A 23,338-nucleotide genomic window follows, 5' to 3' on the forward strand; every position below is an offset into this window, starting at 1 on the left:
GCGTTTTGAACCTTACTGTATCGTTTTCTAAAGCTTTTTCTCTACATGTTTGCTGATAGGGGTGCGTATATCCGCTCGAGTCACAGTGAAATGTATCCAACGTTTTATTCAGAGACCGATCCTGGATCAGATCCGCGCAGTACCGTTGTCTCTTTATAACGGCTCACATTAATAACTTGTGGTCACATGACTCTCTGGCACACGCCTCCCTGTCTGTGCAGGTGACGCACTGAGGTTCAGTGTGTGAAGATGGCTCCCTTTCCGGACGAGGTGGATGTTTTTACTGGCCCACACTGGCGTATGAAACAGCTGGTGGGCCTGTACTGCGAAAAGGTACGTAGAAATAAATGTCTGTCGTTAATTTGCGGTTTAACCGAGCAACGTCTGAAGAAATATGGCCAACGGACGCGTGTACGCTGACTAGCCCGCCAGCTAGCTTTTGTATATATAACAGCGCTCAGTCAGTCGAAGCGGGTGAACTATCGGAGGATTGTCTCATGACTACAGTGGGACCGCTCGGTAGCTTCGTGGGTCGACTCATGAACGCCAAGTGATCGTTGCACGGAGGTGTTTGTCCCTCTGAAGCTCGTACTGGACGGCCCTCAGTAAACTTTCAGTAACACAACTACGGCTTGCTAACTGGTTTAGCTAGCTTGCTAGCTTCACAACTTCCAAGATAGCTTGTTATGTAACATGCTTCAAGTATCACAACGCAGTTTCTGATGTTATCACGAAGTGTTTACTGTTGGAGACGTACAGGCTGTCAGTGGTAATGTCAGCGTGTGTCACAGGAGCTACGTTAGCGACACTAGCTAATGCACGGCGGCTGTGCTAACGTTACGTATCCAGTGAGTGCTGTAATGTTATCAGTCCGAGTTTACGTCCTCCGCAGCCATGGCGTTGTTGCGTAACCAATATTGTGATCTAATGGTACCAACAGAAGCGCTAATTATATTTATCTCATGGCTCTCGGTATAAACACACATGAGTTTACATTGTATATTAAACTAGTGTTTCTGTTTGTTTTTTCACAGCTGTCAAAAACCAACTTCTCCAACAACAATGATTTCCGCTCCTTTCTGCAGTCACTGTGCGCCACCTTTAAGGAGTTTAAGATGCATGAACAGATAGAGAATGAGTGCATCATCGGCCTGTTGCAGCAGCGCTGCTGCACTGTGTACAATGTGCACTCTGACAACAAACTCTCAGAGATGTTGTCCCTCTTCGAAAAAGGCTTGCACAACGTTAAGGTAAATATGAATTTACATTTTAAAGAAACCTTTATTATCATGCTGTGGCCCTACAACATTGCACGCGTTGCACATTTCTTTCAGCATTTCGGCTTAGCAGAAGAAAACAGGCTTTACTTTACATACAGGAGTTCTGCAGAGCTCAGCTGATGCTCAGTGGTGACACACTGTCATCGTGATAACTATTATGTTAGTCACTCAAACACTTCAGTACCAACAACATCAGAATTGTTATTTTTCACGAGTATTCATTTTACTTTTTTAAAAGTTAGAAAAATATTCTGTAGTTCTTTTAAATGTAGAGTCATTTATTTTAAAGCCCTCTGACAAATTGTTGCATCCATGTTCATAAAATAAGTTAAAACCAAACATTAGTTGCTGTATTTGGAGTTGCTGGATGTTATTTTTTAAGAAAAAGAACCAGATGCACAAAGAGTTGGGCTGAATTCTGTGAAAAGGGCAGGGTTGTTTTCTTTTGTGATCTGCTTAACAAGAGAGAAGAGTCATTGTTCTCTCTGGAGCCATGGGCAAACCAAAAAACGGGCTTTCCAGAATTATGCAATTGTATAAATCTTAACTTCCGCTTTGCTTCAGTCAGTTTGTAAAACAGACAAGAACATTCTGCTGCGTTGAATTGAGATCCTGGAAGATGTTTATCTTGATATAAATAATTCTGTGCAGAGATCTTTTTTAAATAGTTGGAGGCCCTTATTCTGAATTTCCCCCAGTCTTTAGACTTAGACTTTGGAGAATAATAGGTGTAAGATGGTTATAACTCATAATTGCCATCACTGACAATCAGGTTACTGACTACACATTTGGTAATTCGTCACTGAAAAGACTGAAATGCTAGATGTTGTAGATGGGATTGTATAGAAGTCTCAGTCATCATACTTTTTAAGGGATTCCACAAATGAATAATTGTGTGTTTTTTAGAGTGAATATGAGCAGCTTAACTATGCCCAGCAGCTGAAGGAGAGACTAGAAGCTTTCACACAGGACTTTCTGCCCCACATGAAGGAAGAAGAAGAGGTATAAGATGTTTATTATTTTTCTTGTTCAAATAAATGTGTGTTAATAGATTCCCCAGAGAATGGGTAAGACTAAATTGTGTTCGTAAAGAAAAACAAAAAGTAAACCCAAGGAAATGTATTTAGAAACATGTTTGTTCATACCCCAGTGGATTGCACTGTGGCGAGCTGTTTATAAACTGAGGAGATTCGTTGCAGGTTTTTCAGCCTATGCTAATGCAGTACTTCACCTACGAGGAGCTCAAGGACATCAAGAAACAGGTGATAGCACAACACTGCAGCCAACAGCAATGGGACTGTGCCGCTGAGGTGCTGAAGGGCTTCAGTCTGTGGAGCCAGGCAGAGGAGCTGCAAAAAGCCTTTAAATATTCCGATCATGAGAAGACAGATTATGGTTAGTGAGTATACTCCTAAATGTTAAAACATTTTTCATGCGAACAAGCCAGGAATCACAAGTCATTTGATGAGATGCTTGGTTTTACATACCTGAAGGAAGGTTCTTTCCTGTCCGAGCCTTAAGGGGAGCACTAACGCCAGTATTCATTACCACTGCTGTGGTCACATACTGGTCACAGCCGGTACATGAGTGACTAGTTCTCCCAGCATGTCTGTGTACAGCAGGCTGTTGAGGACGTTAGCCTGTCTGTACACTTTTCAAATGTAGGTACATAGAAAAGTTTGTCCTACAAATGCAAACAGCATTGTGACTATCTTAACTTAATACCTAATTTTTGGGTCAAAATAAGGATAAGGACACTTTGGGCTCTGGTTGTTTGTGATGAGCCTTGGAAATATTGTAATGATGTAATTGTATCAACAAAACAAACAACTACTTTAACAGAATTGGTTGATCAAATAAATATTAAAAGATATTTGAAGCCCAGCAGTATCTGGAGCATCTAGGACTTGCAGTGCAATTGGCTTTTATCACAGCAGACAAAGCAGCGGCTTCACTAATAACATTAAAAATGGCCCCTCATGTCCGCAGTGTCCCAGTATGCTATCACAGTGAGCCAGCATGTACAATAGCAGGGCCTTAAAACCGAATTCAGCCACTGTTTTCCTACTGTGAAATGTCAAAACGTCCTCTGTGAGAAAGGCCTGTGTCCAAGCAGTGCTGTGTGTAATTATTTGTCATGACATTTGGAGATTGTGCACTTCATAATATTGACATTGGAAGCTGTTGTGTCCTCGTCCTCAGAACTGGAAAAGACCGGGAATTCTTCAACCCACATCTCCCAGCTTCCTACAGAAATCATGCTGAGGCTGTTCCACTATTTGGGCCCTGAAGATCTGTGTCGCTGTAGCCAAGTGTGCAGCTCTTGGTCAGAGCTGGCCAAAACTGGCTCTCTGTGGAGGCACCTGTACCCTGTGCACTGGGCCAGAGGTAGGCTGCTGACAGCTAGTGATTACTCTAAGGAACAAAATACTGTTTACTTGGCTTAATTTTCCTTGCAAAAGAACACAATGGCATTAAATATGTTGTGGTGGTGCACTGCTGATTAATGTCTGTGTGTCTCTAAATGTAGGTGATTATTACAGTGGCCCCCCTGCGGATCTGGACCAGGACCCAGATGAGGAGTGGGTAAAGAGTCGGCAGAATGAGGGTCGGGCCTATCAGGAATGGGATGAGGATGCTGATGTTGATGAATCTGGTGAGGTTTTGTCTTAAGCGAAGAGCATGCCTCAGTTAGTGACCAAAACAGCAGCACTGACTGTATGTATGATCATTTCAAAAAGAAGCTAACACAAACATATATATATATATATAATTGGTAAAGTGCTACTGCTAGTTTCAATACAACAAGTGGAAAGGAGGTTTATGTTATAAAATATATTGCAGATAAAAAAAACACATCTACAAAACTGGATCTTCATCAACACTGGTATCAAAGGGCATTTGTTTCGACATTTCTAATATTTGGTTTTGATAGTCAAGATAAGAGAGATGCACAATAGTTCCTGCTCTTGTTGATATAGCGTAATAAAACACTATACTCACTACACTTTTTATTTATTATTTATAACATTTAAATGTGTTTGCCTCAGTCAGGGCACTACACATTTGCTCACATGGTCATGTAGTGAAACCTTTATCACCTTTATTCACCGAGCGTTTGCCCTGCAGTCACAAAGGGGCACCCTGCAGATCTCTGGCTGCACTCTGGCATACAGGTAGTAAACAGGCCTGCAGTGTAGCCAAACACTGTCACGTCGTCGTTCTTTGAAAGTGAAGGTTAAAATCAGTTCTGTATCTGAGCTGAGTTAATTACGTCATCCTTGTTGTTGTTCATTGTCTTTTTAGATGTGTCGGGCCATACACAGGGCTCCCTGGCAATTAGCACTGCTCAGCGAGAGAAGAGGCTTCTGAATGGGATTATCCAGAACCTCCTGCCAGCTGTGGGTCCGTCTGTCAAGTCCATTGTTCTGGCGTACAGTTCTACAGTCTCTAGTAAAATGGTATGCAGCGCAAAATCTTGCCCAGTGCCCGATTATGAAGACCATGTGAAGTCTGAACTGTCATACCTTTGTCCTCTTTTCAGGTGCGCCAGATCCTCAGTCTCTGCCCCAATATCACTCACCTGGACCTGACCCAGACTGATGTTACAGATTTTGCATTTGACAGGTAAATATTAAAAGTCATTACTAAAATACCATTAAGTCATTTCTGATTATGCACAGTGCTTGTAGCATCATTGACAAAGTTGTACCAGGTCAAATATTCCTAGTCCATTCTTTTTAATGTACACAGTCCTCATCATTACTATGTTCTTGCTATCCTCCCTCTTTCAGCTGGTCATCTCTCGGAGCCTGTCTGTCTCTGGAGCACCTGGATTTGTCGGGTTGTGAGAAGATTACTGATCACACCCTGAAGAAACTGTCCGTTGGGCTGGGTGACCTCACGTCTTCCACCTGCTTCGACAAACGCTCGGACCGACGGGCCAAGCTCCTTAAAAGTTCCCCGATACCCATCACGCTCATGGAAGAGAGGAACCTGCACCCGTTGGGGCGGAAGCGGCAGGCCATCATTTTCAAGCAGGGGAGTGACCGTTGGGGCACTGCCCGCTCCCCCACGCAAGTGTGGGTCTTGGACACCTCAGACCTTGCTGATATTGAAGACGCAGCAGCGTGGAGCCGCCGTGATGGGATGCCTCATCCTGAAGCAGAGAGCTTCGTAGAGACACAGCTTGGGGGAGGCTCGTGCTGCTGCAGGAGGAGCAGGAGGCGCGGGCACAGGACTGGCTCTAATGCCTCCTATTTGCATCAGCAGTACGCCATGTCTGGGGAAATATTTTGTGGTCACTCCACGTGTTGCACTAGTGACATGGCCCTCAGGACTTTTACTGGGCCCCAGTGCGAGTCAGGTACCACCAGAAGCAGCACTGCAGAGTTTCGGACTAAATGCTCCTCCTTTGGGGGCCTGCGGTGTCTGGGCCGTGAAAACAGGACTGACCGGTCAGAGGCAAAACGCTCACTGAGATTTCTCAGTCTCTCTGGATGTTATCAAGTCACAGATTTGGGCTTGAGGTAAAGATCATGTATTACTATTATTCAACCCCCCCCCCCAAAAAAAAAAAACAAAAACACACTCCTTTTTATACTTGAAATAGCATGATTTCACATACAATCCTGGGTTTACACGGATTTATTTGAGTGGTGAGTATGTTCAGAAACTGATGGGCTGCAGTGAGATAAATGAGTCATTTTTGATCAGCTGACAAATTCCACAACATTTTGTCAGGTTGCATTGATTCACTTTCAAAACACCCTTTAGTGGTAAGTGGCAAGTGTAGTTATTTTGAGTGCTAGCTGAAAACACAAGATGGTGTAATAACATGTGGGTGTTGTCATTTGTGCAAACACTGCTACTTATCTTGGTAAACAACTCCTCCCTGCAACCTTTCTCACGTACACAGTTTTAGGAGTGGTTATTCAACAGTCAAGCAGAAATGCTGATTATTAGAGAATGGTGTTGTTCATTACATTTGCTATAGACAGTAGCCTTTATCTGGTTAAGAAGATTATCAGTGTCCATCTAGATGTATCCTGTGCTGGTGTACATGTTGCTGTCTCTGTAATGACTGTAATGTGTGTGTGTGTGTGTGTGTGTTTTCAGAGCCCTGTCGCAGCGCGGTGGGCTTCCTGTCCTGGAGCATCTCAATTTGTCTGGCTGTCTCTTCATCACTGAGGTGGGGCTGCAGGAACTGGTGTCAGCCTGTCCTTCCCTCAATGATGAGCACTTCTATTACTGCGACAACATAAACGGTAACACTCAACAGTGAAACTGCTTGGGGTTCTTTTTCATCTGAAACATACATTTGTAAATGATTTAGTAAAGTGAAGTAGCTGTGTTATTGTATGTTCAACTGTATGTGAATGTAAAAAATCTATTGCAATGTGTGGCAACTGCGATAAACATTACTAACCCCACCTGCATAGCATGTGTCCTAGTGTAAGTAACAGATGCTACTGAGGTGGAAGGTAAGTAGGCATTATAGTAGCCAGTATGCCTTCAGTATTCACTTCATTCTATTCATTCCTTTTATTTACTTAAAATAGGATCATTTGTTTTAAGTATAGAATGTGTAAGCTTTTTCTGTTGTCATATAGCATGCAGATCAGAAGATGACCACTGTGTGGTGTTTCTCTCCAGGTCCTCACGCAGACACAGCCAGCGGCTGCCAGAACCTGCAGTGTGGTTTCAGAGCCTGCTGTCGCTCTGGAGAGTGATCCTGCCAAGCAACGCTCTCCTACAATGTCACGTCTCCTTTATATTGCACTTTATCCTGGGAATACCGGTTGCTGTATTTTGTGACACTTATAAATGTTTCTGGATGAAACTGTAATTTGCTCCCGTTATTTCCATTTCCATCTATATTAAATGGAAATAATCCCTTAGAAAAGGAAAACAAAGGGGTGATAATGGATTTGAAGTGTTTGAAAATGTACATTCTGGTTCCTTTTTTGGATTTGAAAAATTAAAAAACCTAGAGAAGCGTAAACACCAAGTACTTTGTGTTTTCTGTAGTTTAACCGTTTTTTTTTTCTCAAAATATACAGATTTACATAAGTATTCTTCTCCCCCTGCTGTGTTAAGTTGATCCATTTATAATCAGCACAGTAGCATCAAAGTGATGTTTTACTTAACCAAGCGGTCGATTTATTGGAGAGGGTGATGTGTGAAATGAAACAGGAGTGAATTAATTGCTACCACCCCTTAGATTGATGCTGACTGTTTGTTGATGGTTACTGGTCCGAATGATTTACATATAGTCCCACTGTACCAACCCCCCTCCCCCCACCTGCTATCTAACCTTGATGTTCAGCCCACTGTTGGTGCTGGTACAGCCACCGTGGGGTTACTGAGACGTCAGTAAAGGATGTACAGACGTAGGCGTTGGTACATGATGTTGCAGAGTAGTCTTAAACATTTTGTCGAACTTTGTGAAACCTGATGTTCATAGTCACCAAAACAAGTTTGCTTTTTATTTTTTCTTGATGCACTCCATGTTGTCAGCGAGGAAATGGACCAATGTTCATATGAGAGGGATTTAATATGGCCAACACTGGAGAGCTTTTAGAGAAGCTAAATAATAACCCTCAGATTGGGAGAAGCTTACCGTGTACTTAGATTGTACTTCATCTTTAATCATTCTGCAGCAGGATTTATTTGCTTGTTCAAAAGTCTTGCATGAGGAGTTCTATTGGAAATGTTCAATTCATAAATAAAACAGTATCTTGGGGTTAGAAGCTCTGTTGTTGGTCATTTCTCATTATTTTGTGAGGTAGAAATTAACAAGCTGGAAGTTTCTATACCTTTTTTTACTATTCTGCTCTCTCATATGTCAACATATATTCATAAAATATTGTAAACATTTGAATATAGTCCACTATAAAAACAACACAAGCTGTAGCCTCAAAAATGGCTGTTCTCTGATGATCAAGAACATGCAGGGTTATTACACTGTATTGGATTTAATATACATATATCACACTGGTAACTGTTTATCAAGGTTAAACTGATATAAACTATATACAATAAGGTACAAAATGTGTGAGTAATTACATAAATAAGCTTAAATAAAGCTAAAGCTCATTTGTATACAAAAAGCAACGATACACTGAGATTGTATTAGGTGCGCACAAGTGAGGCCAGGTACACCCACACAGACAGGACATTATTAGGGTAGGGGTGCACATACACAGCCAGGGCAAACTCCACATTTGATGCCTGAACATGGTGAACTCCAGTGCTGTACACTGCCTCTATGATGGGCCGGATCTCAGAGAAGGGCATGTGCAGGGGGAATCCTGAAATCTAAAAGAAATAAAAAAGCCGATTAGTGATTATTTATGATAGGAATTTATTAATGTGACTCCAAGTGCCTTCTGCCAGCTGACATCATTGAAATGACAGATTGATGACTGATGACTTCATTCAGTGACTCAGTCAAGTAACTTTCCAGGCACTCCCATTAAAGACTTACCCTGTTGTCTCCCAGCAGGCTCTGTAACTCGTGGCGGTGCCCCTCAGCCATGTCCCGCCCCCCGCTCAGCTCCAGTTTGGGCAGGAATTGTTTCAGCGTGGTGGTGCAGTAGCGGTTCCAGCGGGTTGGGTGACGAGGGCGCCACTCCATGATCTTCTCCTTCAGGATCTTCTCAATTCTGTGGAGATGAGACGGTAAATGTGTGAGGCCCGCTGTGGAATTTCCGCCTAACAAATCAATGTGACACAGTGTTAACTTGCCTGTCCTGAAGCTCAGCTGCAGCTGCTTTATCTGTGCGCCGATATACCAGCTCGTCCGGCTAAAGACAATCAGATTTAGAGGAAAATATAGAAAATAATACAGCTGAACATACAATATTGTACAAAAATGTTGAACACTCACTTGCACACTTGACAGCCCAGGGTGAGAGAAGGTTCGGGAGAAAAACGGCTTCCATAAATTGGTTTTTGTGACGTCAAAACTCATCGTCATTGGTGATGTATATTCTTGGATGTTGAACCACACCTAAACAATTTCAAATTATTCAGAGAAAATGACATAATCAGCTGCAATCTAAAGGAAATTATTAAAAATGAAAAATGAAATGCCACATCATGAACCGGTACTCTCTTCACTCACATTGTCAGCATTGACCAGGGAACCGACTGTTTGCAGTGGGCAGAAGGTCTCGTGCTGTCCATAGTACTGACCACTGCTGGGATTCCAGATAAGGTAAGTATGGTTCTGCTCACAAGTCAAGACATACGCTGTTGGTCCCTAAGAAAGATCAAAAATCTTAGTGCTGCTGCGGGAAGAAAGAGATATTTAACAAGTCTGTAGGTTTACAAATATTATTCCACACCTCTGGTATAGCAGTTCCAATTATAAGCCAGGCTTTCTTCCCCATAGATAGGAAGTAGTTACACAACAGTACAGCATGTTCTTCTTCATCTCCTGCCAGGAGGGTGAGGAATTGCTAAAAACAAGAAGAGAAAACACAAGGTACTGTAAAGATGGGCACCATCTTACAATCACAATACCTCAGAGAGGGTTCAGGTTCAGGTTCACTCACATCACAGGTGCTCCACAGGTCACAGGCACCAGACAAGGAAACTCTGTCAGGCAGAGAAGGGATGAGCGAGACGAATCGGGCAACCAGGGCCTGTGTAAGGATGGAGTCAGTGTCACTACAGGACATCCAGTCAAATAGGCAACAATTACTACTGAAGAAGATTGGAGTAATTGAGCAGCCTCTTTCTAGATTCACTTCAAACAAGCGACTGACCGTGGTCTCCTGGGGGTTACTGGGGAATGCATCCAGCAACTCCTGTGGGGGGTTGAGTGGTCGAATGTAACGTGTGATGAAGACCGTCTTCCCGTTGAGGTCTATGATTGTGGTAATGCAGGGTCGGTCCGGGTAAGCCTGCGCTGCATCCCTTTCAAATCTCTCTGAAGCCCGCAGCAAATGCTCATCCTCCTGGCTGTCAAACTGCATAAAAACGGACAAAGGTTACAGCAGAGGCCGGCGCCATGGAAATGGATGAATGAGCCTTAAAAGTGATGCGGTCATGGATGGGTGATTTAGGTGAATAAAAAAGGAAGAGTGTTACCTTCATTTCCTTTATCTAGCACATGCAGCAGAGCAAAAACAAATAAGTGACACAAAAGGATGACAAATAAAAGAACAAATGAATAAACTGATGCATAACCATCTACTTTTAAAAGCATGGACACTAATTGTCTCAAAACAAGGGTAGAAATTTGCTATTTCTTGGAATAGTCAAGCACTAACCACTTTATATACTCTGTTATCCTCTGTGACAGGATCCATATTATTCAGTCTTTTGTGTAATCTGGCCCTTGTTTTGGTACAATATGGTACAATAAACCTTCATGAAAACAACTGAATGTGAACATATCAGACAGAATATGAAATGAACTGGTTATAAACACAAAGATGGACTAAGACAAACTAGCACACAGTGATGCAGGATGGGCACTAAGAAGCAGACATGACCCAAACATGATTTACCTTTTCCCTAATAGACTCTCCAGGCACCAGCTGCGGATCAATGGTGATGAAGAGTGTGATAAATACTCCCTCACCCAGACTCCGCAAAGTATCATAACCACCATTAGTGCCGTGGCTAAGCTCCTTGCTGTACCCCAGCAACACCGCTGGTGTATTCACCTTGAATGTTCCATCAATCTACCCAATGGAATTAAAAGAAAAACACATCAGTCATCAGTTCAGGGAGTCAGTGTGATAAATAATAAATGTGTGCTAATAAACACGCAGCAACAAAGACTCTCACCCGTGACTGAGAATAAATGGTGCTGAAAGGAATCTTGACAGAGCCCAACCAGTGCTTCTCTACCCGGGTGTGTACTGATTTCCCTTTGTCTTTGTCAGTCTGAGGAGCAAAAGGTGTTCAATTATGAAGCAAAGAACAGGGAACATGTCCCACACACAGTACTATCTGATTGGTTACACAGCATTTGGTTCTGCAGCATTTCATTTAACATATGCTTAAAAGTACTCAGGTCTTTTACTTAAGTAGAAGTAGCAATACCACAGTGTAAACATATTCAGAATCTTACTTAAGCAAAAGTACAAAAGTATTGGCATCAGAATATACCTGTACGTCATAAGTCATTAGTTGATTTATAATTTGTATTAATAATGTGAATCTGCGAAAAAACTAGTTATCAAATAAATGTAGTGGAGTAAAAAGTGGAAGTATAAAATAGCACAAAAGGGAAAATACTACAAATACCTCAAAATGGTACTTAGTGTCACTCGGTCCCTGTTTATTCAATAGTTTGACACTAAGATTTTCATGTTTACTGCAAATTGGCTCCAAATATCAGTATCCGTTCCCTTATTACTAATAATCGGTATCAGTCGATCCCTAATATAACTGCTGTGAGCAGGGTGAGAGAGAATGAACAGTGTTTTACTCACCACTCCAGTTTCATAAACCACCTCATCAAATATGTTGATGAAAACTTCATCTTTGACTGATTGCAAGCTAGCAGCACTGTAGTCACCATTTGGGGCACTGCAGAGAGGAAGAAGAGTTTGACTATCTAACTGTGTAAAGTGTACTTAGATGCTGTATCTGGAAAGAGTCATATGTTTTGGAGCTATGTGAGTAGATAAAGCTGATTTGGAATTGGCCAGAGGCTGTAAAAAAACAGACAGCAATTTTGGAATAGCCTGGAGAGCCTCGGAATAATTTTTCCTGGAACCATTTCCAGTATTTTACAGTGTGCTTACACTTCCCTAATGTTGTGTAACTGTGATGTGGTTACCAAGCACTGGAAGCTATTTCATAAGTCAACTTCATTCAACATTTCTGATGTCTCAGGTAGGTAGAAACACAGCACAAGTTACTGAATGTGTGAGGGTGTGGGTGCACTCCAAAATAAACATCTTAAAATCACTCATTAAACAAAAAGTCAAGCCATGAAACACAGTTGTCACCTAAATGGTAGTTGCAGCTCCTCGTTCCAGCAGGGGTTTGGTCCGTCAGCTGTGGTTGTTTGAAGCACTGTGCGTTGGAAGGAAACCTCCACAAAGGGCCTCACTTGTACCTACAGCACACCAATAACAAACACACACATAATATAGATCATTGTCAATGAAGATGTTGCTGCCGATCAGCTGTAAGGTAAAGGTGTACTGTACCTGGCCGAGGAGCCAGTCACTGCCCTGGATGGCACTCTGAGACGACTGTCCTGCTTTACTGAAATAAAAACCCATTGACGCAATGTTCAACGTTCTGCCAGGTAAGACGCTTAATCCTTATTTCTGAGGACAAATAAGGATTTGTATTCAATTCTAAACTGTTCGAATTCAACTGGGTGCACTCAACACTCACTTGGTCTGCGGCCTGCGAACGGGGACCTCAAAGGCTCGGATTATGTTTATCAGCAGCTTAATGTCTCCGTCAGACAGATTCTGAGCCGTCACCTTCTTTCTCTCTTTCCTCTGAGGCTTCAGCGGCCGCTTGGGTTCAGCCAGCTTGAAAAGGTTTATTCCCAGAATCCTGAATGGCACAACAAACAGCTGTTATCATTTAGTCAACAACCTACAGGAGACTGTGACTGGTTCATTTAAACTCATACTGAATGCTAATCCGTTATTGAGAGATCAAAAATATTTTTCGTTCGAAGTGTGGGATAGGATTAGTAACCATCAACAGTACTCAGTCCCTCCAGGTATTTGCAATTTTATGATCACAAAACAAATTCTGAGGTCATGTAGCTGTAAATATATGATATTGTTAGAATACGTATATATTCTCACAATACTATAAATGACGACTGTATTAAAAAACTGGTTTACAAAAGATGTTAGGCAGAGAATTTAGTAACTACTCTCGATATGTGCTATCTTGCAGCGAAAAAACCCAACAACTTTAATTCATCTCAATTTGAGAAAACATCACAATGAAAATGTTTTGGTGAAATAACCCCTGCAAAATCCTGAAAGGACTGAATACTACACAAGGTCTACTGTCACTACTGTACTGGTACTCAGGGTTCAAACTAAATGGAGGAACATGGACACAACAGGGGTGGGAGGAAAAGAAAAGAAACTCTAAGCACATACCCTGAACCTGCACCACTGTTAAAAATGCATAGCAGAAGAATAACAGAAAAATTGAACAGAAAAGATTATAACATTCACTTTCAGTCATGAAAAAATGTGCAAAGTAACACCCAACAGCATGACTGGTGTGGACGTACATTATGTATTATTATCATTAAATCTGCACACATGCCATCAAAGACTTGAAATTAATTTCTCTTATCGTGTCCATGTGTTGTGAAACCTGCTCTGAAACACTGCCTTGAACAGTTCCAGAGGAGAGCATTACTCAGCCAGGGGAATGTAGTGTTGAGTTCAAGATCAAATAGACCGAAGCAGCACCAGGCCAAGAAACATACTTAGATCTGCCTGTGGTTAATTCATACCCTGTCACTCTTTCTGATTCTTTTTTTTTTTGATTTGGCTGTTGATCCCTGTTGTTGAAGTAATCTGACCTTACCTTTACTACTTGAGCAGAGGGCTCGATTCTCAGGAGCAGGGTACAGAAATGATAAATTACAATATGCGAAGTAGCACGTTGTATACATGCTTAAGTTCCTATTAAGTGAAAGAAGTGCAAGTGAAGAAATATTTGACAGTAACATGCATAACACAAACGTGAAAAAATGTTAGCTGTGAAAGATGGGACAGAGTATGTAATGCCTGGGGGAGTACTTACCCGATGCTTGGTATCTCCTCCTCTACCACCAAGTCGGACAGAAGGTAGTGATGCTTGGCGAGGATAAATCTGTTGATGACCGATTCTCGGATCTGTGGGAGAGATGATGATATGACACTTAGCGCCAATATGTGCTGAAGATTGCTGCACTGCAAACATTTTTAAGTCACATGGGCTTCTCACCTTCTGAAGGTATTTGGCTACTAAGGCTCGGTGTGAATCCAGATGTTCTTTAGTGTCAATTATCTCTCCTTCTTTCAGCCTCTTCTCATAGTCCTGAAATCATTTTTAACCAAAGGGGGGGAAAGAATTAGCTTCAGACACAGTTAATGCATCCTCATTCTACCATACCCATAGTATTCTGCAATATAGTAAATATTTGGAAGGCTGACCTGGAACACCTTATCAGTGACCTCCCTCTCCAGAGCAGGAACACCTTTGTAATTTCGAAACTCTGCAACTTCCTGGTTCCTGAGCCTGAGCAGGCGGAATCTTTTGGACCTCTCCAACTCTTCATCAGTCACAAAGTTGAACTCCTCCTGCAGCTGTTCTATACGGAAGTACTCTGGAGCTGTTACCTCTCCACTACTGGCCACCTGGCGAACCACAGACGCAAAGAAAGAAGTCATTTTAAAATCAGAAACTGCTAGTCGGACTCGGATTGTTGATACCTCTTGCACACTGATACCCACTTTTAGCAGCTGCATGATGGAGGCATTTTTTGGATCGTTGGGGTCTAGTCGTGACTGTGTTGCCCACTCTCCAATTTTTTTCATGTCATATAGCCCAGACGCCCCAATATATGTGACAGCGTCAAGACGACCCAAGCCACTAAAAAAAGAGAGATGGAAAGTGATTAATACTACTAAAGACCAATTACCATTGCATAGTTTTAGTGTTTGGGAATTTCCGTCAAGAATGAATGAGCCTTGAGATTCATTTATAAGCTGTTGTTATCAGAAAATACAAACAATAAGCAAACATGAGAATGTTTGTGTCATGGCAACATTAATGTGTAGCATTTCCCATGAGCTGTTGAAGGCATCAGTACAGGGGATTTTTCAGTAACTTCCATCTGCTGCATTGCCTTTCACGCAAGTTTAACATGACTGACTTCCTGCATTAAACAACATTCCACGCAAGTTGCAAAGGTTATATCATTCATGCTGACATAAAATAAACCACACACTGGTGGTATGCTTTGGAGTAGGGTCAGCTGTGGTCAGCTGTGAGTAAACCATATAGGAAATGTAGTTCACAGGCTAAAACATGTAAAACCACCAGTACTATCCTTAAAGCGACATTACCTGTGTATGCCGACAGGTTGTTGAGACACAGGAGGGGCGAGTGGTACATCATCCTCCCCAACCCCCCAAGAAACGCAGCACGACAGCTTCCCAGACGTCAACAGTGTCTGTTTGTTACTGCCATCAGCCTCGAAGGAGAGAGGCACGTCTGATGGGGCACACAGAGGAGATGAGAGACAGCAAGACAGGGGCTGAGATAACTCAAGTGACAAGTGTCTGGCCAACAAATGTGAGTGCTATGAATCACAGTCAAATATAGAATTAGGGTGGGAATAGATTTGTGGGTGACAGCGTTTCAAGTCACATGAAGGCATTTACCACTTCCTACACCCTCGTGGTCGAACATCACTCTCTGATTGCTGCTGAACTCAAATTCCTCCAGAGGGATGTTGCCCATCACGACTGAGGGCTCTGGCACTGGAACAAACACTTGAGCCAGGAGGGAGCATGATGAGCCAATCTCCTCAAACACCTACCCATACACACACACACACACACCACACACACACAAATGAGAAAAGCAGACAGTTCTTGCAGTAATCTATCAAGCAGATGTGTGGAATAGACAGTGGCAGCATGCTAAATGTTTCTGTACTGTACCTGCAAATTGATGCTCTGTGGACAGTTAACTATCTTGAGATTGAAAATCTGGCCAAAGTGCACTCTGAAATCAGTGTTCAGGGAGCGGCTGTCTGTTCGTGAAACTTCTTTGTCATTGTATAGGATCTTGATGAAAAGTGAACGCCTTGAAACGTCCTCTCTTCGAGCTATTTCAGCCCTGACACAAGGAGGAAACAAACGTTATAGAAAAACCACAATAACAGCGTGGTCCAGCTTCACAAGTCCTTTCATTTTAGATTGAGGTCATCATCAAAACAAGTGAACAGTCTGTGGGTGACATGAGTGAATTTATTTACTATATTTCAACAAACAAACTAAAATAAAGTAATCAAATCCTTTACTTGCTGTTTGTGTCTCTGCTCTTACCTGGGGCAGAGTTCACTGGGCGGTGATGGTTTCCGGTGGGCAGACAAGCTCAGGGAAATCAAGAGGCCTTCTCCGGTCCCTGCGTATCCTGGAGCTTTCCTCGACCTGCTGCTCTATTATAGAATTTCAAAAATCTGGCTTCTCTGGAGCTCCTTTTAGGGGGGCCCTCTTCAAAGGGGACCTTCTGATTCGGGCTTCCAACCTCTGGTCTTCATCTTCTTCTTCCAGTGTTCATCCGTGCCGGCCTTTAATCTTCTTCTTTTTTCTCTTCTTCTTCTTGGTTTTCTGAATACAGTGAACACATGTACAGTATGTGTATATTCACACAAGGTACAAGGCTGTCTTGATTTAGTTTCAAACCACAATTTTAACTTAATTTATTTATTATTCTTCATGAGAGACAATATTGTAGGTGAAATAATTCTATTTAACAGATTTTGCTTGTATAGTAATAGGCGGTGTGTTCAGGTGTAAGAAACTAACTACAACTGACTACCACACCATATCGATAACTATATTTATCGGTTTATAGGACTACTTAAAAACAAACACATAACATAAACAAACAAACTTGATATGGATCCCTTAGACCAAGATACATACTGTAGAACATTTCACAACTGAATAATCAACTTGTCAGTGCTCTGAAATATGTAATAGTGACTAATTTGGCCTATTTGCCCTGCATGTTGTTGTTACTCATCAGACGACACAGTGTCAATATATTCGCAGTAAGCTAATATCCGCCTATTTATCAGTCTAGATATAGTAGGTACCTGTTTCCTTCTCCAGAGCTTCCACTCCTCCAGCTGTTTCTTGTACTCTGCCAGCTTTCTCTGGTAGTCCTCCTCGCTCTCTGCCTCCAATTCCACAACCTCTGCCAAGATTTCATCCTCATACTCTCGCTCATCTGACGACCGGTCCACATTCTCTCTGGAGCAAGATTGAAAAAAACAAAAAAACAAAACAGAACACATTAATTACAAGGGTATAAGAATCTTTAGAACAAAATAAATACATTATCCAGCAAGCATCTGTTAGGGACACTAGTGAATGTGAACTGAAGAAAAATATCCCAATAAACAAGATTTACATGCAGGCTGGGATAGAGGGACACCTATAAAGCACATCTCCGCACATAGTATTTTAATAAAGTTTGAGGGAGCCAGCAAATGTATTAGCACAGACATGGGCCACAACTACACAAAGATATTTACCTTCTCAGGTAGAGTTTATAGGGTGTGTTGGTAAACTTCTGAAAGTCTCTCAGGGCCTTGATCTCTTTCCACACTTTAACTATGTTCTTCAGCAGAGTCCTGTCTTTCTCCTGCTCACTGTCTCGCAGCTGTCGAGTGTTCCTTCGACATTCAGGGGAAAAAACACACAAATATTGAAGTCATGGTGCTAATAGGTACCGGTTTCTAGACTCAACAGGACTTGGGTGGAACAAAATCTGGGGAACTCACCGAACCTCCAGACTGTACTCAGATATCCTCTGCTGCATGGCTTGGGTGAGGCTTTGCCCGCCATGGATGTCAAGCATATTCCGCATTGCACTCCTCAATCCATTCAACTACAACGCACAGAAAACACAAAAAACGCCAGATTTATGTATATGTGGCTTATTTGAGATATACAAGAACTTTCTAAATGTATTCAGGAACGTTTCACAGAGAGGTTGTCACTTCGCACAGAGGCTGATGAAGTTTACCTTGTCAGTAAGGTGTCCTGTAAGATTATTGTGCTGCCTGGTGAGGTGCTGATCATACAGCTGAGCTAGACGGGCCCCAAGGACATGTTCGCGACTAAAGAGTGGGTGATGGGAGAAGATCAGCCCAGAGACATCGACATCAAGCTGGTAGTCTCCCTCAGGATCCGCTGCACCAGCGATATACAGATTTGCATACTTTGACTTCAGTGCCTGGGGAATAGAACAACATCATCCATCATGCAATGTTCTGGAAAATGATCATCATAATGAAAATTACTCAATATAAGTATGTGTGCGAGCTTAAAGGAAGCATGAAATAGCTGGCAAGACTGATAGCACCACCAGGGACTGCTGTAATAAAAAGTCATGCATGACAATGTATCATAAACACCCAACTGAACTACAGTGAATGCTGTGTTTAGATGACCACATATGGCAGCTGCGCCTGTCTCCAGAATAAAGAAAAGTGAAGATTTGATGATACTGATTGCATACATACTTCCTTCCACTCAGACACTGCCAACCAGTGAACCACATCTGACACTGTTTTGGTCTGTATAACATGCGTTGTCAGTTCTTTCAGGGTTTACATATCTGTCATATTTTGCCTCTATGGTTAGTTACGCCATCGCAAAATCTGAGATGAATGAATTTAGTAGTGTGGATAGAGTCTAGATTAAACTGCTTCCAGTGAGGACGCAGATGGACCAGATGGATCTGATTGCTCACGTAATCTGCCATTGAACTGTAAGACATGTCTAACCATCATTTATAAATCAGTGGATAAGTTACTTTACCACATTACAGTTAAAACATTTTACATGTGTTATGCAGCATTTACGTAACACATATAATCCAATCCAAAGACGGCGGTTCTGGCTTTTCCAAAGATGTCGTGCTTAAGGGGTCCGTACCAATAGCCACACTTGCAGTATTTAGGAGCAGACTCTCACAAATACAAAAACGTGTCGTGATTGAGCTCAGTTTTGTTGTTTGTTTTATTTAAAGGTCCGGTGTGTAACATTTAGAAATGGGAGCTAAAATTCATAAGTATGTTTTCATTAGTGTATAATCACCTGGAAATAAGAACTGTCATGTTTCTACAGTAGCCTAGAATGGACAAACCAAACACTGGCAAGCACGTAGGTCTACTGTACATAAAATATACACAACACATTATTTTTAATGATTTCTGCCTGATAATGTTTTTACGGATGCAACATATTTCTCAAAACCTTTGATAGAACACTATATTTAATATTTATTTTAACAGTCAGATACTGTAGGCAATATTATTCTAAATCGGTCCCATCAAGAAGAAAACATTATTATTAACAATTATAATCGTCTGTGGAGGTACTGCCCTAACTTTGTTTGGACACAGAATCTAACATGTGAAAAACTTCAGCTTCTTCATGTCTGCTGATTAATGTCAGCCCTAAATCAGCCCGACAGGCGCATTATCAACACCAACTGGAGTGGTGCGACGCAGTAGACCATGGTGAATTGTGGCATACACTTAGCTCTGACCACTACTTTAAAGTAGTGTTAAGGGCATTGTGTGTTTGCATTTTCTGACTTGCCTACTGCATGGCATCATATGAACGTAAGTGTGGGTAAGGATCAAACTCTTCTTTCTTGTTTCTAACCATAAAGAGAAATGGAAAACATATGAAAGCTAAAATTCAATTTCAATTCCAGCTCTTCTTCAAAAGATAACCCCACAATGGCCAGCTGGAGTTTTGATGTAGCTGCATATTGTCTGTAGAGATGATATCACAGATGTGTCAGCCTCCACCTCTGCTCTATTCTCTGATAACAGACACCCACCTCCTCCCTGTTCCTTTGTACCAAATGCCAAAGTGCCCTTTAGCTTTTTTCAAAATGGCAAAGGGGTTAGAGAACACTCAAATCTGAGGGAGCCACAACACGTTTAGCGTATGAATGTGCTCTGTGCTTCAGATGTGGCAAATGAACGGAGTGATCGAAGTGAGAGTCACAGCGGGCGTGTGTCTGACCTTCCTGTACACAGTCTGCAGTGCAGCGTCCAGGTCCTCCTCCATGTGGAAGAGAGGGGGTCTAGTGGATGACTCCTTTATGGGGTCAGGCAGAGCCATGATCCTGCCGTCATCTCCAAACCACTTCTTTCCCTTAATAAATGATTAAAAAACAAAGTATATTCAAGAGAATTCCTGAATAAAGTCAGTGCCGGTGATGCTGTTTGGCATGTTGGTTGGGATTACCTCCTCCATCTTCAAAATGCGGTTCTCCAGAATGTTCTCATTGGTCAGTGATATAGGAGGCCTCTCCCCTACATAAAGACCCTCGTCCTCCAGATAACGAGGCTTCATGTTTTCAGGCAGTTTAATAGAGGTTGGAACTGTGACAATGAATTAAAGATAGTTACTATCAAGGACAGAATATTAAGGCTGATATCACAGTATTTGAAAGCTGTGGATGTGAATCAGGTGGTTTTGTAAATTACAGAATACCTGTTCGAAAACTTGGCGTGAAGAGGAGTTCGCTTTCTTGCTGAACACGTTTTCTGTACCCAATATACTCAGCCTTCTTCACTTCCAGGAAGTCCTGGGACGATTGTTCAATGACAAACAAGTCCTCCTCTTCATCACGCACTAGAGGAGCTTCTTCACTCTAAGGCGAGGAAGAAGAATATGAGGCACTGTGAATCTGCTCAGTCTTATGCAACAGCAGCTACAGAACAGGTGGAAACAATCATGATACACAGATTATTTCATACAATGTCTCTGTTGGCGTCTTACCTGCTCTTCATTTTCATCCTGATTATCTTCATCTACTTCAGCATCTTCGTGCTCTTCAACACCTTCTCCTCCTTTTTCATCTCTGTCTTCCTCAGCTGCTTTTTTCTTTTTTTGTCTTTTCCTGCTAATCTTCTCACTCTCATCTTGTGGTTCTGGTTCAAAGTTGAATGTGAAGAAATTGTATGCCTCCTCTGCAGTTGGTAGGCCTTTTCCCATCTGTGTTTGCATAATAAGAATAAATAAACAAATAAATACAACACAGTTTGTTCTTGAAATTATTGCAATGTTGTTTCCAGTCTTACTCGTCTTGCTGCTTCTCTGAACTTGACCCTGGTGCTGACATCATGTCTTCCGGCTCTGTCTGGATCAACCTGTAACACACTGGGAGTTAAACCTCCACTGCTGGATTGGATTACATGAGTACAGTCATGGCTGGAGGACACTGTGCGACACCAGTTGAGGTAGATGCTCACCTCTCGGTCAAACCTTGTTACAGTGTCTCTGTCTCGGAGGCTCTGTAGGCGACTGGCTGACTCGAGAGAGGCCTCCTGCTGCTGAAGGCTCTCACCTTTAGACTGGAACACAAGAGGCCATACTTCAATACTAATTTGCAAATTTTGCAAAACAGGTGGTTTTGGAATAGGATATCTTTCATAATCTTATTAAAATACAAGCTAGTGTATGCAAAAAAGAAGTTGGATTTACTCTGGCTGCTCTCAGTTTCTCTTCCAAGCGCCGTGTGACAAAGTCGTCTAAATGCTGAGAGCCAGAGGTATGCTGAATTCTCGAGGACAGACCTGGAAGACAAAGCATAATAATTACATGTATTACTCATTATGCGCATTATGTTGTTACTAAAAATGACCGTCTCATTCCAAATGTTTGCAGCGTGGTCAGCTGCTCAGTTTTATTTACTTTTTCTTTGATTTCCAGATTTAAATCCGAATTCTGTTATTTCATAGTTAGCATAGTATATAGTATATTACATTGGATTAAAGTGTTGTATGGCTCTATTATTAAGAAGTTTAGGTCATTTTGTTAAGTAAAAAAAACAAAAAATCCTTACATGCTGCAAAATAAAAGGATCATAGAGCACTATTTTGGTACTGGTCATTTTTAAAGATATCCAGTCCTAAAAGCATAAAGGGAGAGAGGCAAGTTTAGAGACAACACAGACACTAACCTCTCAGAGAACTAGTCTGAGGTCTTGACAAAACTACAGGCTCTGCTGCCTTCTCAGCTGATCCCTCGTCTTCACTGTGGTGCTGAATGGTGGAGATCTCCTCCACATCATCATCATCATCATCACCATGGGTCTCCTGGGCTGACGTCTGTTCAAACAGCTGATATATGCCAAAAGATGAAACAATAATGTAAAAGTGGGTACTACGAAACAGTTATTAATGCAATAAAGAAAGAGGACTGAGGGAGCAAGAGGAAGATGTACCCTTTTCTTCCGCCTCTGTCTCTGATCCTTTAATGTGCGTTTCAGTGTCTCTCCTGGGTCTTCTTCTTCGCTGCTTTGAGATTCCTGGTGTAACACAGGGCATACAATTAATACAACAAATTGGCTGGAGACTGCATATGCAAGCTGAACTTCTGTCCACACGGTTATTTAGCACAGCTGGAAATGGGTTGTTTGGCAGAGGAGAGAGAGAGAGGGAGATTGGTGTTGAGCAGCTAGCAGCACACACAGGAGAGCATCTACAGCCTACAGGCTAAGCTACAAAGCACACACACCAACCTTCACTGCAGTTTGTAGTTTCCCCTTACTCATTTTGGTAGAAGGAACCAGAGCCTGTCGAGTATAGTTAGATTTACTAAAGCGTTAGCAGCTCTTTTATCTGTGTCCCTGTGTGTTTCTGAGTGTGAGCCAACCCTCAGTCCGAGTCATGTTGGGTCTTGTCAGGGAGGTTGTTCAGTCTGTGCTGGATGAACCCTTCAGGGTTACCGCCAGTCCACGGACACAGCGACAACATATCATGTTTATCTGTAACAATAACTGGCATTTAGGACAAAACTTGTTTGACTTTACCTGAATGTCGTCTTCATTTTTGTTTTTTACCAGTGTTTCCTGCAAAGCACGACGCTTTTTTCGCAGTTTTTCTCGAATGTCACTGGAACAGAAGTAGAGGCATTGAGCTAACGTTAGCTTAGATAGCTTAAAGTGACTCCTCAGAGACGTATAGTTAGTTTAACAACATTAAAGTGGTTAATGGCAGAAACCAAGGAAGGAGCAGCTACCTTGAGGAGGCCATGGAGAGGTGGCGATGATAGTTTTCTTTACAGTAAGTTAGCTCGTTAATGCAGAAAGCGACCTGACTATGACCACTGTTGTTGCGGTCTAGTCTGTATTATAACCGGCTAACTTACTACAATGTATGTATTCCTGCGCTCGTATCACTTGGGCCCAAGTTTGTAATTTTCCGAGCAAAAAGTGTTTCTCTCAATACTCAGCAAACGAGCACCGTTACCGCTGCCTAGTAACGACATAAACTACTTCTCAAC

At 42.0% G+C, this 23,338-nt stretch overlaps 2 protein-coding genes across 2 annotated transcripts; one reads left to right on the forward strand and one right to left on the reverse strand.

Moving 5' to 3' along the window:
- The first annotated feature begins 175 nt into the window (after window positions 1-175).
- fbxl5 (F-box and leucine-rich repeat protein 5) lies at window positions 176-8,029 on the forward strand. Its single transcript, XM_035653071.1, has 11 exons — window positions 176-333; window positions 1,035-1,250; window positions 2,187-2,282; window positions 2,480-2,675; window positions 3,483-3,668; window positions 3,811-3,936; window positions 4,587-4,741; window positions 4,825-4,907; window positions 5,075-5,809; window positions 6,399-6,547; window positions 6,936-8,029. Exons 1-11 carry the CDS (start codon window positions 250-252, stop codon window positions 7,010-7,012), a joined length of 2,103 nt encoding a protein of 700 aa, XP_035508964.1. The 5' UTR covers window positions 176-249; the 3' UTR covers window positions 7,013-8,029.
- cc2d2a (coiled-coil and C2 domain containing 2A) lies at window positions 7,319-23,321 on the reverse strand. Its single transcript, XM_035653069.1, is given in 40 exon segments — window positions 7,319-8,600; window positions 8,770-8,947; window positions 9,030-9,088; window positions 9,172-9,294; window positions 9,409-9,546; window positions 9,632-9,745; window positions 9,842-9,931; window positions 10,055-10,258; window positions 10,380-10,394; window positions 10,802-10,978; window positions 11,085-11,183; window positions 11,735-11,831; window positions 12,257-12,366; window positions 12,461-12,518; window positions 12,654-12,821; window positions 14,046-14,137; window positions 14,229-14,321; window positions 14,438-14,641; window positions 14,738-14,876; window positions 15,353-15,500; window positions 15,671-15,824; window positions 15,953-16,130; window positions 16,340-16,356; window positions 16,358-16,624; window positions 17,116-17,272; window positions 17,557-17,697; window positions 17,806-17,912; window positions 18,051-18,260; window positions 20,069-20,200; window positions 20,294-20,430; window positions 20,543-20,702; window positions 20,831-21,046; window positions 21,133-21,201; window positions 21,304-21,405; window positions 21,536-21,627; window positions 22,014-22,173; window positions 22,278-22,361; window positions 22,575-22,628; window positions 22,866-22,947; window positions 23,075-23,321. Coding segments are annotated over 40 exon segments (5,025 nt in total). The 5' UTR covers window positions 23,089-23,321; the 3' UTR covers window positions 7,319-8,414.
- Window positions 23,322-23,338: the final 17 nt, after the last annotated feature.

This window comes from Morone saxatilis, unplaced genomic scaffold (genome assembly GCF_004916995.1).
Source record: "Morone saxatilis isolate NCDOM2014 unplaced genomic scaffold, NCSU_SB_2.0 Contig12, whole genome shotgun sequence".
NCBI classification, from domain to species: Eukaryota; Metazoa; Chordata; class Actinopteri; family Moronidae; genus Morone; species Morone saxatilis.